Genomic DNA, 16,016 nt, shown 5'->3' with positions numbered 1-16,016 from the left:
TGAAGGGGGTGGGGTCTGTGAGGGGGTGGGGTCTGTGAGTGGGGTGGGGTCTGTGAGGGGGTGGGTTCTGTGACGGGGTGGGTTCTGTGAGGGGTGGGTTCTGTGAGGGGTGGGTTCTGTGAGGGGTGGGATCTGTGAGGGAGTGGGGTCTGTGAGGGGGTGGGGTCTGTGAGGGGGTGGGGTCTGTGAGGGGGTAGGGTCTGTGAAGGGGCGGGGTCTGTGAGGGGGGTGGTGTTGATGAGGGGGTGGGGTCTGTGAGGGGGTTGGGGTCTGTGAGGGCATTGGGTTCTGTGAGGGGGTGGGGTCTGTGAGGGGGTGGGGTCTGTTAGGGGGGTAGAGTCTGTGAGGGGGTGGGGTCTGTGAGGGGGTTGGGGTCTGTGAGGGGGGTGGGGTCTGTGAGGGGGTGGGGTCTGTGAGGGGGTGGGGTCTGTGAGGGGGTGGGGTCTGTGAGGGGGTGGGGTCTGTGAGGGGGTGGGGTCTGTGAGGGGGTGGGGTCTGTGAGGGGGTGGGGTCTGTGAGGGGGTGGGGTCTGTGAGGGGGTGGGGTCTGTGAGGGGGTGGGGTCTGTGAAGGGGTGGGGGGTGGGGTCTGTGAGGGGGTGGGTGGTGGGGTCTGAGGGGGTGGGGTCTGTGAGGGGGTGGGGTCTGTGAGGGGGTGGGGTCTGTGAGGGGGTGGGGTCTGTGAGGGGGTGGGGTCTGTGAGGGGGTGGGGGTCTGGTAGGGGGTGGGGGTCTGGTAGGGGGTTGGGGTCTGTGAGGGGGTGCGGTCTGTGGGGGGGTGCGGTCTGTGAGGGGGTGGGGTCTGCGAAGGGGTGGGGTCTGCGAAGGGGTGGGGTCTGCGAGGGGGTGGGGTCTGCGAGGGGGGTGGGGTCTGCGAGGGGGGTGGGGTCTGTGAGGGGGGTGGGGTCTGTGAGGGGGGTGGGGTCTGAGAGGGGGTGGGATCTGTGAGGGGGGTGGGGTCTGTGAAGGGGTGGGGTCTGTGAGGGGGTGGGGTCTGAGACGGGATGACGGCTGGTGGCAGGGTTGTTTATTTCTGAGCTCCCAGTATTCCGCAATGACCTCTGACCCTGTTGCCGGCAGGTTCTGGAGAATCAGATGGAGGGCTGGTACAAGGAGGTGGGGGAGCTACAAGCTCAGGCTTCTACCCTGCACCAGGACGGCTCCGGGAAGGAAGAGGTGACCGAGAAGCAAAATGTAGTCGAAGCGCGGATCGTGCGGCTGATTGAACCCCTGAAGCAACGGCGGAGAATTCTACTCGCTTCCAAAGAGGTCCACCAGGTGACGCGGGACATCGAGGATGAAACGGTAAGTCCTGCACCCAGAAACTGTGCTCCTCAATCCAACAGCGAGGATCGTACAACAGCAATACTGCCCCTCGGACTCATTCCATTTATCAAAAGCTTATCCACTAAATGTTTGAAAGACTGAACCCATTGGAACTCTATTCCCCACCTCCGGAATCCTCCCGCTGATCTGAGACTCGGGATGTGGGCGTCACTGAGTGGGTCCAGTATCTGTTGCCCATCCCTAATTGCCCTTGAACTGGGCGTCTCGCTCGGCCATTTCCGAGGGGGCAGTTAAGGGTCAACCTCATTGCTGTGTGGGTCTGGAGTCACAAGTAGGCCAGACCGGGTAAGGGCGGCAGGTTTCCTTCCCTAAAGGGGGGCATTAGTGAAGCAGATGGGTTTTTAACCCCAATCGATGATAGCTGTCACGGTCACCGTTACTGAGACCAGCTTTTCAATTCCGGATTTATGAACTGAATTTAAATTCCACCAGCTGCCGTGGTGGGATTTGAACCCGTGTCCCCCAGAATGTTAGCCTGAAGGTCTCTGGGTTACTCGTCCAGTGACAATCACACGACGCCCGCCATTATTAATTTCAACCTCATATTTGATGGTCTTCCAACCATATCACGTCAGGCTGACACAGTGGTTAGCACCGCTGCCTCACAGTGGCAGGGACCCAGGTTCCATTCCGGCCTCGGGTCACTGTCTGTGCGGACTCTGCACGTTCTCCCCGTGTCTGCGTGGGTTTCCAATCCGGGTGCTCCGGTTTCCTCCCACAGTCCAAAGATGTGCCGGTTAGGTGGACTGGCCGTGATAAATTGCCCCTTTGTGTCCAAAGGTTAGGTGGGGTTACGGGGAGAGGGTGGGGAAGTGGGCCTAGGTAGGGTGCTCTTTCAGAGGGTGGGTGCAGACTCGATGGGCTGAATGGCCTCCTTCTGCACTGTAGGGTTTCTATGATTCTCTTGCGAGCTGCCCTGATTTTAACAGGTGACAGTAGCTCTAGCTGCATCAGCCCAAAGCTCTGGGATTTCCTGGCTAAACCTTTCCTCTTTTCCACCTCCACCCCGCTCCTCTCTTTGACTAAACATAGAATCAAAGAAGTTACAGTGCAGAAGGAGGCCATTCGGCCCATCGAGTCTGCACCGGCTCTTGGAAAGAGCACCCTACCCAAGGTCCACACCTCCACCCTATCCCCATAACCCAGCAACCCCACCCAACACTAAAGGCAATTTTGGACACTAAAGGGCAATTTATCACGGCCAATCCACCTAACCTGCGCATCTTTGGACTGTGGGAGGAAACCGGAGCACCCGGAGAAAACCCGCGCAGACACGGGGGAGAACGTCCAGACTCCACACAGACCGTAACCCAAGCCGGGAATTGAACCTGGGACCCTGGAGCTGTGAAGCAATTGTGCTATCCACAATGCTACCGTGCTGCCCTACTAGATGACAACATCTAGTTGTCTCCCCTAATATTTCCTTGAGTGACTCAATGTCAAAATTTGTTTGATTAAAAAACTTGCTCCTGCTTTTACATTAAGGTGCTAAATAAATGCAAGGTTTGCAGAGCCATAGCGTTTTATAGCACTGAAAGAGGACCTTCGGCCCATCCTGTATATGCTGGCCATCAAGTATCTATCTATTCTAATCCCATTTTCAAGCACTTGGTCTTTAACCTTGGACACTGCGACGTTTCAAGTGCACATCTAAATACTTCTTAAATGTTATGAGGGTCTCTGCCTCCACCACCCTTTCAGGCAGCGAGTTCCAGACTCCCACCCCCCTCTGGGTAAAAATGTTTTTCCTCACATCCCCTCTAACCCTCCTGCCCCTTAACTTAAATCGGTGCCCCCTGGTCACTGATCCCATCTACTAGAGGGAAAAGCTTCTTCCTATCTGCGTCCCTCGAAATTTTACAACCTCAATCAGGTTGCCCCCTCGGCCTTCTCTGCTCCAAGGAAAACAACCCCATCCTAACCAGGCCCTCTTCACAGCTGAAACGCTCCATCCCAGGCAACGTCCTGGTGAATCTCCTCTGCACCCTCTCTAGTGCAATCACATCCTTCCTATAATGTGGCGACCAGAACTGCGTACAGAACGAGCATTTTATGTAGCTCCATCTTAACCTCCCTGATCTTATATACAAACCTCTGTAAATAAAGGCAAATATCCCAGAGGCCTTTTTATCCACCTGACCCTCATCATTTTGTGAACCTCGATTAGATCTTGTGATCCTATTATATTCTTGTTACGTGATGAAGTCGTTGTTCAATGCTGCTGCAGAGTTGTAACTTTAATAAGGACACTGGGAGTCCATACTGAGTAAAATAAAGAAACATAGTTTTATTTACAGCACGATATTTACACTGTCTGGTAGATCCCTCCCGGGTTCCTGTTCTGCTTGGTGCTTAACTGGCTGACTCATATAGAGGGTATTAGAGATTCTCGCCTCTAGCGGGCCAGTACGCAACAAGGACCACGGGCAAGATAATCATTGCCACCCCATGCAGGATATTACAGTAACTATGACATCACTGCTCCGTTCGATATTACAACAGTGCACGGCTTACCCATTTAAACAGCTCCTGCTGTTATTGTTCAATGAGCGATAAGCTGCATGTTTTGTGTGTCCCTCAGCTTTGGGTCCAGGAACGCCTGCCACAGGCAATGTCCAAGGATCACGGCAATAACCTTCAGACGGTACAGCACCTTCACAAAAAACTTCAGGTGAGTGAGTGGCAGCAGCAGGACGGGACTGGGAGTCCGAACCGGAAAGTGGGGCGGGATTGGGACTGGGAACGGCCGCCTTGAACATTCACTCCCTCCACCATAGCTACGGGGTGCGGTGTCCACATCAGGTACTCCGCACATTGCTGAGGTTCCCCTTACAGCACCTTCCTCCAAATTCCTCTTCGAAATCACTCACCGTCCTGACTTGGAAATATGTCTGTCTATCTGTTCACCATCTTCTCAAGGGGCAGCTGGTGATAGGTAATAAACGCTGGTCTGGCGGGGATGCTGACAGTGTGAAGGGATGTTTAAAAAGCGGATTGGAACAGGATTGAAGTGTGACAGATTGTCTGCTAACTGCGTGTGTGAAGCTGTTACCAGCAGAATTAAATTATTGGCATGGATCTGCAGAGTGTCAGAGTAAATGTTATTTCAATACACGCATACACCCAAAGGCAACCGTACACACACACACGCATACATACACACACCCACTAGCAGACATACACACACCCACGAGCAGACATACACACACCCACTAGCAGACATACACACACACGCATACGTACACACATCCACCAGCAGACATACACACACACGCATATGTACACACACCCACTAGCAGACATACACACACACACGCATACGTACACACATCCACTAGCAGACATACACACACACATACATATACCCGCACGCAGACATACACGACCACGCAGACGTACACACACACCCACACTCAGACGTATACACCCACATGCAGACGTACACACACACACGCATACACACACACGGATACACACACACACGCATACACACATACACACCCACATACGCACTCACTCATAACACACACACTCACATACAACACACGCACTCACTCACAACACACGCACTCACTCACAACACACTCACTCAGAACACACGCACTCACTCACAACACATGCACTCACTCACAACACACTCATTCACAACACACACACTCGCAACACAGACACTCGCAACACAGACACCCTTAATGCACACACTCGCAACGCACACACTCACAGCGCACACATTCGCTCACCACACACGCACTCATATACAACATATGCACTCACTCATACAACACAAACACTCATATAACACACACACTCATACAACACACACACACTCACTCATACAACACACACACTCACTCAGACAACGCACTCACATATACAAAGCACACACTCGCTCAGAACACACGCACTCACTCATACAACATATGCACTCACTCATACAACACACGCACTCACTCATACAACACACGCACTCACACAACACACGCACTCACTCATACAACATACTCACACATACAAAGCACGCATTCGCTCAAAACACATGCACTCACTCACAACACACATACAACACCCACTCACACATACAACACATATGCCCCCACACACCTACAAAACATACCCTCACGCACTCACACACATTGGCACTTTCGCACTGGTGCACACACACACACACACATGTTCTCAGACACACAAAGGTGGACGGAGTGAGGAGGGTATCGAGCAGCTCCCCTGCCCCTGCCTCTGTTTGACACCCTCTCTGTGTGTTGTTCACAGACTCTCCAGCGGGAGATCCTTGGCCACCAGCCTCGTATCAGCGACGTGATGGAGCGGGCAGGACACATCGCTTCCATCCAGAACCCGGAGGCCGATGCCGTGCGCCTGAGTCTGGACCGCCTGCGGGAGTCATGGGATGCCCTCCGGGAGGAAACGCAGCAGAGGGAGCAGAGGCTGAACGCGATGCAGCAAGTGCAGCAGTATTACTTTGACGCGTCGGAGGTGGAGTCGTGGCTGAGCGAGCAGGAACTGCACATGATGACGGACGAGAAGGGAAAGGTGAGACACAGTCAGGTGGAAACAGTCCGAGACTGGGACTCCAGTTTCCCGTTGCATCTGTGCAGGTCCCTCGTCGACACAAATACACATCGGGTTGCACTTTCCAGTCCCCCAGCCCCATGCTCCTCGGCGGCACGCCTTCGCTGGCGCCGGGATTCCATACTCCCGCTGCTTATCAATGGGATTTCCCATTGGAGCCACCCTAGACCACTGGGAAACCTGCGGCGATGGTGATGTGGGGTCAGAGTGGGGGGTGTACTGTAGGCGGGAAAAGAAAATCCCAACAGCCAGAGGCCTGGGGGAGGGGAGGGGGGAGATGTCCATAAGTCCATGAGACATAGGAGCAGAATTAGCCCATTCGGCCCATCGAATCTGCTCCGCCATTCAATCAAGGCTGATATGATTCTCATCCCCATTCTCCTGCCGTCTCCCCATAACCCCTGAACCCCTTATCAATCAAGAACCTATCTATCTCTCTCTTAAAGACACTCAGTGATTTGGCCTCCACAGCCTTCTGCGGCAAAGAGTTCCACAGATTCACCACCCTCTGGCTGAAGAAATTCCTCCTCACCTCTGTTTTAAAGGATCGTCCCTTCAGTCTGAGGCTCTGTCCTCGGGTTCTAGTTTTTCCTACTCGTGGAAACATCCTCTCCACGTCCACTCTATCCAGGCCCCGCAGTATCCTGTAAGTTTCAATAAGATCCCCCCTCATAGGGCAGCGCGGTGGCGCAGTGGTTAGCACTGCAGTCTCTCGGCGCCGGGGTCCCAGGTTCGATCCCGGCTCTGGGTCACTGTCCGTGTGGAGTTTGCACATTCTCCCAATGTTTGCGTGGGTTTCGCCCCCACAACCCAAAGATGTGCAAGGTAGGTGGATTGGCCACGCTAAATTACCCCTTAATTGGAAAAATGAATTGGGTACTCTAAATTTATTTCAAAAAAGATCCCCCCTCATTCCTCTAAACTCCAATGAGCACAGACCCAGAGTCCTCAACCGCTCCTCGTATGACAAGCTCATCACTCCAGGGATCATTCTCTGGACCCTTTCCAAGGCCAGCACATTCTGTTGAGTGAGTCTGTACCTGGGGAAAGCCTTGTGTTCGCCTGCAGTCTTTTCCCCTGTGTGACCCCATATTTTAATGCCTTAACCTTCATTCGACCCCCCCTCAGAGTGAAAATGTGGCGGGGGCAGGGGTGTGCGCAAGCTTCAGTTTTTTGAGCGGATGGGTTTAGTTCTTGACCAGCGAAAGGGGGTGGGACTGGTGGTGGACAGGAGTTGGGAGGGTTGATGAAGAAGACAGGGAATCTCGAAGAAACACCCAAACACCGACCGATTCAGATGTTTGTTTTTTTCAGCTGCAGACAGACCTGCATGAGGATTTAAAGGGGCCTCACAGCAGTTATGGATTGGTCGGAGCTACACGGCAACCATTCCTGCCTCCGTGCCCGCGACCCCAAAATCCTATCCTGCGGCTGCACTTGGGGGTCGCGACCCATAGTTTGGGGAGCCCCGGCCCGTACCCCGCTGATTGGCCGGAGAGAGGGTCAGGACTGAGAGGGGAATTCTCACTCCTGCCCTTCATAGAATCCCAACAGCGGAGAAGGAGGCCATTCGGCCCATCGGGTCCGCACCGTCCCCCAGAACGAGCACCCTACCTTGGGCCACTCCCCTGCCCTATCCCGCCTAACGCCGCGCATTGATCACGGCCAGTCCACCTAACCTGCACATCTTTGGAATGCGGGAGGAAACCGGAGCACCCGGAGGAAACCCACGCACACACGGGGAGAGCGTACAAACTCCACACAGACAGTGACCCAGCAGGGAATCGAACCTGGGACCCTGGAGCTGTGAGGCAGCAGTGCCACCCTGTTGCCCCTTGCCTTCCTGTTTGAGACACATCCCAAGGGTATTTACTAAACGCACCCGAGGCTGTTTAATAGTTTGTTCTTGAGTTCACTGTTTTTTTAATTCATTCGTGAGATGTGGGCTTGGCTGACCCGGCCAGCATTTAATGTCCATCCTTAATTGCCCTTGAGAAGGTGGTGAGCCACCTTGTTGACGCACCGCAGTCCGTGTGCGTTAAGAATACCCACCCTGCTGTTCAGGAGGGAACCTCATTTAAAGGAATGCTCAGTTTAACATTTGGTTGGGTGAGATCACGGAGTTTAATGGTGTTTGAGTGATGTCACTTCTGTCGTTTCGTTGACAGGGCTTGAATATTGCTGAAAAAAATAAACTTTTTTTGTTGAAGCTTTCCATCATTGCACACCTCAGGCAGTTCACAAGAATACAGTGTAAAGGATAGCGACAATTATCGACGTCATACATTATTCTGTATGAGAAGAAAGTGCTGATTGGTTGGCAAGTGGACTCTGATTGGTCGAGGTGTTGCCATGGAGAATGCACCTGTGACTGACCGTTAGCTGCTCCGCATTGTTTGAATGTTAAATGAGAAAGCTTGGCTCTGATTGTTCAAGGCATTGCCCTGAGGAATGAGCCAGCGAATGGCTGTCACTTATTTTGCTCATCTGAAACAGGTGCAATGTGTATACATGTTCTTTCTGTCTGGGTGTTAATATATATAGATTACCACCAGCATTTGGAGCGAGGTTCTCTTCACACACATTGGGTTTGACTGTTTGTATTCTTCATTCATCTAGGATGAACAGAGCTCACTCCAGATGTTGAAGAAACACCTGACACTGGAGCAGACAATTGACGACTATGCAGAGAACATCTGCGAGCTTTCAAATACATGTAGAGCACTGTTGGACGTGGGGCATCCTGAGAGGTGAGGTGGCCAGGAAACAAGGGAGCTTGTGACTGAGTGTGAAGATGGATGTGATTTTTCTCTTAATATTTTGGGAATATGATGGAGTTCTGTGAAGGAGGGTGTGTTTGTGGTTGTGGTGTGTATGTGTGTGGTGTGTGTATATATGTATGTGTGTGATATGTGTGTGTGTGGTTGTGGTGTGTGTGATTGTGTGCATGTGCGTTTGTGCACGTGTGGGTGTGTGCATGCATGTGTGTGTGTGTACAAGGTTTAGGCTAATAGAAGGTTAATAGAGATAGCTTGTTTGTAAGAGTTAAAAGGATAAAGGTGCTAGGTCAGGCTTACATAGAATATAGTACAGTACAGGCCCTTCAGCCTACGATGTTGTGCTCACCATTTATCCCATTTAATGCCCATCGCTAATTGCCCTTGAGCAGGTGGTGAGCCACTTTGTTGATGTGCCGCAATCAGTGTACGTTAAAAATACCCACCCTGCTGTTCAGGAGGGACCCCAATTGAAAGGAATGCGCAGTTTAACATTTGGTTGGTGAGATCACGGAGTTTAATGGTGTTTGAGTAATGTCACTTCTGCCGTTTCGTATACAGGGCTTGAATATTGCTGAAAAAATAATTTTTTTGTTGAAGCTTTTCATATTGCACTCCTCAGGAAATTCGCAAGAATACAATGTCAAGGATATCGACAAATCTATACTGTATGAGAAGAAAGTGCTGATTGGTTTGCAAGTGGACTCTGATTGGTCAAGGTGTTGCCAGATAAATCCACAGGGCCTGATAATCTATATTCCAGAGTACTAAAGGAAGTGGCTCTAAAAATAGTGGATGCATTGGTGGTCATCTTCCAGGATTGTATAGACTCTAGAACTGTCCCTGCAGATTGGAGGGTAGCTCATGTCACTCCAATATTCAAAAAGGGAGGTAGAGAGAAAACAGAGAATTATGGACCAGTAAGCCTAACATTGGTAGTGGGGAAAATTCTCGAATCCATTATCAAGGAACATTTACAAAACAGTGGCAGGATCAGTCAGAGTCAACATGGATCTATGAAGGGAAATCATGCTTGACAAATCTGTTGGAATTCTTTGAAGAGGTAACCAGTACAGTCGACAAGGGGGAGCCAGTCGATGTGGTATATTTGGACTTTCAGAAAGCGTTTGACAAAGTCCCGCATAAGAGATTATTGCGCGAGATTAAAGCGCATGGGATTGGGGAAATGTATTGAGGTGGAACTGGATGGAAGCGAGGAAACAAAGAGTAGGAATTAATGGGTCCTTTTCAAATTGGCAGGCAGTAACTAGTGGGGTGCCACAGGGATCGGTGCTGGGACCCCAGCTATTCACAATATACATTAATGATTTGGATGAGGGAACAAAATGTAACATCTCAAAGTTTGCAGATGATACCAAGTTGGGTGGGAGGGAGAACTGTGATGAGGATGCAGGGATCCTGCAGCAAGATCTGGACAAGTTGGGCGAGTGGGCAAACCAATGGCAGATGCAGTATAATTTGTATAAGTGTGAGGTTATTCACTTTGGAAGCAAAAACAGGAAGGCAGATTACTACCTGAATGGTTGTAAATTGGGAGAGGGGAGTGTGCAATGGGACCTGAGTTTATTCCTTGTGCACCAGTCGCTGAAGGTAAGCGTGCAGGAGCAGCAGGCGGTAAAGAAGGCTAATGGTATGTTGGCCTTCATTGCGAGAGGTTTTGAGTACAGGAGCAGGGATGTGTTGCTGCAATTGTACAGGGCCTTGTGAGGCCACACCTAGAGTATTGTGTGCAGTTTTGGTCTCCTTCTCTGAGGAAGGATGTTCTTGCTCTCTCTCGAGTGCAGCGAAGGTTTACCAGACTGATTCCAGGGATGGCGGGACTGTCATATGAGGAGAGATTGACTAGGTTGGGATTGTTCCCGCTGGAGTTCAGAAGAATGAGGGGAGATCTCATAGAGACTTATAAAATTCTAACAGGACTAGACAGGGTAGATGCAGGGAAGATGTTACTAATGATGGGTGTGTCCAGAACCAGGGGTCGCAGTCTGAGGACTCAGGGTAACCATTTCGGACAGAGATGAGGAGACGTTTCTTCACCCAATGAGTGGTGAGCCTGTGGAATTCATGATCACAGGAAATAGTTGAGGCGACTAGACGTAGCACTTGGGGCGAATGGGATCAAAGATTATGCGGAGAAAGCAGGATTAGGCTATTCAATTGGATGATCAGCCATGATCGTGATGAATGGCGGAGCAGGCTCGAAGGGCCAAAAGGCCTCCTCCTGCTCCTATCTTCTATGTATCTATGTATGAGTGAAGGTGAATCAGAGTCCTGAGACGGAGAGTGAAACAGACATATGGACACAGTCTTTCCAGTCACACACATTCCCCTCACACTCACTCCTCTCGCACACACTCCCCTCACTTCCTTCGCACACACTCCCCTCACACACACTCTCCTCGCACACAGTCCTCTCGCACACACTCCTCCACTCCTCTCGCACACACTCCTCTCGCACACTCCCCTCATACTCACTCCCCTCCCTCGTGCGCGCACTCCCCTCATGCTCACTCCCATCATACTCACTTGTTGCTAACTTTCTCCTTGGTTCAATTGCTCTGTTTTATTACCTTTGCTCTCGAGTCGGCAGGTATCTTTATGATACCGCCACAAGGTTCAAGTCCGAGTAATGATCAATAACTCAATACACCGATTAGTAAGATTCAAATCAAAGCACATTTATTATACATAGTAATCGCTACTTATGCACAAATTCTACGTCTAGGCTACTTCTACAACTAACAGGCCTATACTTAACTTCGGACTGGTCCACCAGGTCAGGGGAACAAATGGCCTTTCGTTCGGGTTCTGAGTCTGCGGGATTCGAAGTTGGTACGGATTGGTAGCTAGGAGCGCCTATCTCGTAGCGAGCGTTGAATTAAGACTTACTTCTGTCGGTGGTCACTGCACCGGTCACGGTCAATGTTGGTTCGTGTTGCTGGGTGACCCGGGCAGGACGAAGAGGTGAAGAGAGCGATTTGAACTTGGGGCTTAACTCTTATAGTCCCCAGGGGCTTCCCGCCTTTCGGGGCGGACCCTGTACCTGGTCCCAAGTGATTGGACTTTGTCCCAATCGCTTGGTTCGATTTCTCCAATACTGGAGCGGTTCCCTGATCGATGGGCGGTCTCGAGGTGTTCATTCACCTCCTTTGTGTTGGCTCCTGCTGGCGCCGGGGAGTCTGGCTTTGCTTCGTGTGTCCAAAATATTACTTATTGTTCCCGGGGATTGCTCATCAGTATGCAGATGGCTGCTACATTATTATGCTGATGGTCGCTGGTATCGATGTTGTCTGGCCTTTTGCAGAGTTAAATACACAGCAAACCTGCACCTGCTGGTTTCTGTCTTGTTGGCTGACTTTCCCATCAGCCTTTGCCATTCGGCATTTTAAATCGGGAGTTGGCCAATTTAGGTGGCTACACACTCCCCTCCCCTCACGAGTGAACGCACCCTCGTGCGCACACTCCCCTCACGTGCACACTCCCCTCGCACGCACACTCCCTTCGCATGCACACTCCCCTCGCGCACACACTCCCTTCTCACGCACACTATCCCCTTGCGGCACACTATCCCCTCACACATTCTCCCTCCTCCTCACACACTCGCTCTCCCCCTCACACACTCGCTCTCCCCCTCACACACACTCTCTCCCCCTCGCACACTCTCTCTCCCCCTCGCACACTCTGTCTCCCCCTCGCACACTCTGTCTCCCCCTCGCACACTCTCTCTCCCCCTCGCACACTCTCTCTCCCCCTCGCACACTCTCTCTCCCCCTCGCACACTCTCTCTCCCCCTCGCACACTCTCGCTCCCCCTCGCACACTCTCGCTCCCCCTCGCACACTCTCGCTCCCCCTCGCACACTCTCGCTCCCCCTCGCACACTCTCGCTCCCCCTCGCACACTCTCGCTCCCCCTCGCACACTCTCGCTCCCCCTCGCACACTCTCGCTCCCCCTCGCACACTCTCGCTCCCCCTCGCACACTCTCGCTCCCCCTCGCACACTCTCGCTCCCCCTCGCACACTCTCGCTCCCCCTCGCACACTCTCGCTCCCCCTCGCACACTCTCGCTCCCCCTCGCACACTCTCGCTCCCCCTCGCACACTCTCGCTCCCCCTCGCACACTCTCACTCCCCCTCATGCACTCTCACTCCCCCTCGCACACACTCACTCCCTCTCGTACACTTTTGTTTCCCCTCACACAATTTCGCTCCCCCTCTCACTCGCTCCCCCTCACACACTCTCGCTCCCCCTCGCACACTCTCGCTCCCCCACGCACACTCTCGCTCCCACTCGCACACTCTCGCTCCCCCTCACAGACATCGCTCCCCCTCGCGCACACTCTCTCCCCTCGCAGACTGTCGCTCCCCCTCACAGACATCGCTCCCCCTCACAGACATCGCTCCTCCTCAGACATCGCTCCCCCTCAGACATTGCTCCCCTTCACAGACATTGCTCCCCCTCACAGACTGTCACCCCCTCACAGACATCGCTCCCCCTCACAGACATCGCACCCTCTCACAGACATCGCTCCCCCTCACAGACTGTCGCTCCCCTTCACAGACATCGCTCCCCCTCACAGACATCGCTCCCCCTCACAGACATCGCACCCTCTCACAGACATCGCTCCCCCTCACAGACTGTCGCTCCCCCTCACAGACATCGCTCCCCCTCACAGACATCGCTCCCCCTCACAGACATCGCTCCCCCTCACAGACATCGCTCCCCCTCACAGACATCGCTCCCCCTCACAGACATCGCTCCCCCTCACACACACTCTCTCCCGCTCACACAATCTCGCTCCTCCCACACACTCTTTTTCTCACACAGTCTTCCTTATTCATTGACTCAGCTGCTAGTAGTGCCTGCTCCTGCAATCTCGTGTTGCACTGGGCCATGTCCGATCACTGCTTGGCCATCTCACGCCCTGGGTCCGCACCAGACATCTCAGCCTCACTACCTGACACCTTCGCTCTCTGGGCCCTGCATCTGGTACCGTAGCTCCCTGGGCCCTGCATCTGGTGTCCCAGCTCCCTGGGGCCTGCATCTGGTGTCTCAGCTCCCTGGGCCCTGCATCTGGTATCCCAGCTCCCTGGGGCCTGCATCTGGTGTCTCAGCTTCCTGGGCCCTGCATCTGGTATCCCAGCTCCCTGGCCCTGCATCTGGTATCCCAGCTCCCTGGGCCCTGCATCTGGTGTCCCAGCTCCCTGGGCCCTGCATCTGGTATCTCTGTCCCTGGGCCCTGCATCTGGTGTACCTGCTCCCTGGCCCTGCATCTGGTATCCCAGCTCCCTCGGCCCTGCATCTGGTGTCCCAGCTCCCTGGGCCCTACATCTGGTATCCCAGCTGCTTGGGCCCTGCATCTGGTGTCCCAGCTGCTTGGGCCCTGCATCTGGTGTCCCAGCTCCCTGGGCCCTGCATCTGGTATCCCAGCTCCCTGGCCCTGCATCTGGTATCCCAGCTCCCTCGGCCCTGCATCTGGTGTCCCAGCTCCCTCGGCCCTGCATCTGGTATCCCAGCTCCCTGGCCCTGCATCTGGTATCCCAGCTCCCTCGGCCCTGCATCTGGTGTCCCAGCTCCCTGGGCCCTGCATCTGGTGTCCCAGCTCCCTGGGCCCTACATCTGGTATCCCAGCTGCCTGGGCCCTGCATCTGGTGTCCCAGCTCCCTGGGCCCTGCATCTGGTGTCCCAGCTGCCTGGGCCCTGCATCTGGTGTCCCAGCTCCCTGGGCCCTGCATCTGGGGTCCCAGCTCTGTGGGCCCTGCATCTGGTGTCCCAGCTCCCTGGGCCCGGCATCTGGTGTCCCAGCTCCCTGGTCCCGGCATCTGGTGTACTAGCTCCTTGGGCCCTGCATCTGGTGTCTCCGCTCCCTGGGCCCTGCATCTGGTGCCCCAGCTCCCTGGGGCCTGCATCTGGTATCCCAGCTCCCTGGGCCCTGCATCTGGTGCCCCAGCTCCCTGGGCCCTGCATCTGGTGTCCCAGCTCCCTGGGCCCTGCATCTGGTATCTCAGTCCCTGGGCCCTGCAACTGGTGTTCCGGCTCCCTGGGCCCTGCATCTGGTGTCTCAGCTCCCTGGGCCTTGCATCTGCTATCTCAGCTCCCTGGGCCCTTCATCTGGTACCTCAGCTCCTGGGCCCTGCATGTGGTGTCCCAGCTCCCTGGGTCCTGCATCTGGTATCTCAGCTCCCTGGGCCCTGCATCTGGTGTCCCAGCTCCCTGACCCTGCATCTGGTGTCCCAGCTCCCTGACCCTGCATCTGGTGTCCCAGCTCCCTGACCCTGCATCTGGTGTCCCAGCTCCCTGGGGCTTGCATCTGGAGCCCCAGCTCCCTGGGCCCAGAATCTGGTATCTCAGCTCCCTGGGGCTTGCATCTGGTGTCCCAGCTCCCTGGGCCCTGCATCTGGTGTCCCAGCTCACTGGTCCCTGCATCTGGTGTCCCAGCTCACTGGTCCCTGCATCTGGTGTCCCAGCTCCCTGGTCCCTGCATCTGGTGTCCCAGCTCCCTGGTCCCTGCATCTGGTGTCCCAGCTCCCTGGGGCTTGCATCTGGTGTCCCAGCTCCCTGGGCCCTGCATCTGGTGTCCCAGCTGACTGGTCCCTGCATCTGGTGTCCCAGCTCCCTGGTCCCTGCATCTGGTGTCCCAGCTCCCTGGCCCCTGCATCTGGTGCCCCAGCTCCCTGGGCCCAGAATGTGGTATCTCATCTCCCTGGGCCCTGCATCTGGAATCTCAGCTCCCTGGGCCCTCCATCTGGAATCTCAGTCCCTGGGCTCTGCATCGGCTGTCTCTGCTCCCTGGCTGGGAATCTGGTGTCCCAGCTCCCTGGGCCCTGCATCTGGTATTTAAGTCCCTGGGCCCTGCATCTGGGTTCCCAGCTCCCTGGGCCCTGCATCTGGTATCTCAGCTCCCTGGGCCCTGCATCTTTGTCCGAGCTCCCTGGGCCCTGCACATGGTGTCCCAGCTCCCTGGGCCCTGCATCTGGTGTCTCAGCTCCTTGGGCCCTGCATCTGGTGTCCCAGCTTCCTGGGCCCTGCATCTGGTGTCCCAGCTTCCTGGGCCCTGCATCTGGTGTCTCTGCTCCCTGGGCCCTGCATCTGGTATCTCAGCTCCCTGGGCCCTGCATCTGGTATCTCAGCTCCCTGGGCCCTGCATCTGGCATCTCAGCTCCCTGGGCCCTGCATCTGGTGTCCCAGCTCCCTGGGGCCTACATCTGGTGTCCCAGCTCCCTGAGCCCTGCCTCTGGTGTACCTGCTCCCTGGGCCCTGCATCAGGTATCTCAGCTACATGGGCCCTG

The 16,016-nt window shown here is 54.5% G+C and overlaps 1 protein-coding gene across 1 annotated transcript in view; it reads left to right on the top strand.

Moving 5' to 3' along the window:
- sptbn4b (spectrin, beta, non-erythrocytic 4b) overlaps positions 1-16,016 on the top strand; it is a gene marked incomplete at its 5' end in the record, with an annotated part of 283,604 nt that overhangs the window by 193,429 nt on the left and 74,159 nt on the right. The window contains 4 exons of the mRNA XM_072489877.1: positions 1,078-1,302; positions 3,926-4,015; positions 5,614-5,892; positions 8,551-8,681. Coding sequence (XP_072345978.1) covers positions 1,078-1,302; positions 3,926-4,015; positions 5,614-5,892; positions 8,551-8,681 — 725 coding nt within the window. The remainder of the gene's footprint in view (positions 1-1,077; positions 1,303-3,925; positions 4,016-5,613; positions 5,893-8,550; positions 8,682-16,016) is intronic.

The sequence above is a fragment of the Scyliorhinus torazame genome, chromosome 25, assembly GCF_047496885.1.
Source record: "Scyliorhinus torazame isolate Kashiwa2021f chromosome 25, sScyTor2.1, whole genome shotgun sequence".
NCBI classification, from domain to species: Eukaryota; Metazoa; Chordata; class Chondrichthyes; order Carcharhiniformes; family Scyliorhinidae; genus Scyliorhinus; species Scyliorhinus torazame.
This window is presented reverse-complemented; position numbering and strand designations above follow the sequence as displayed.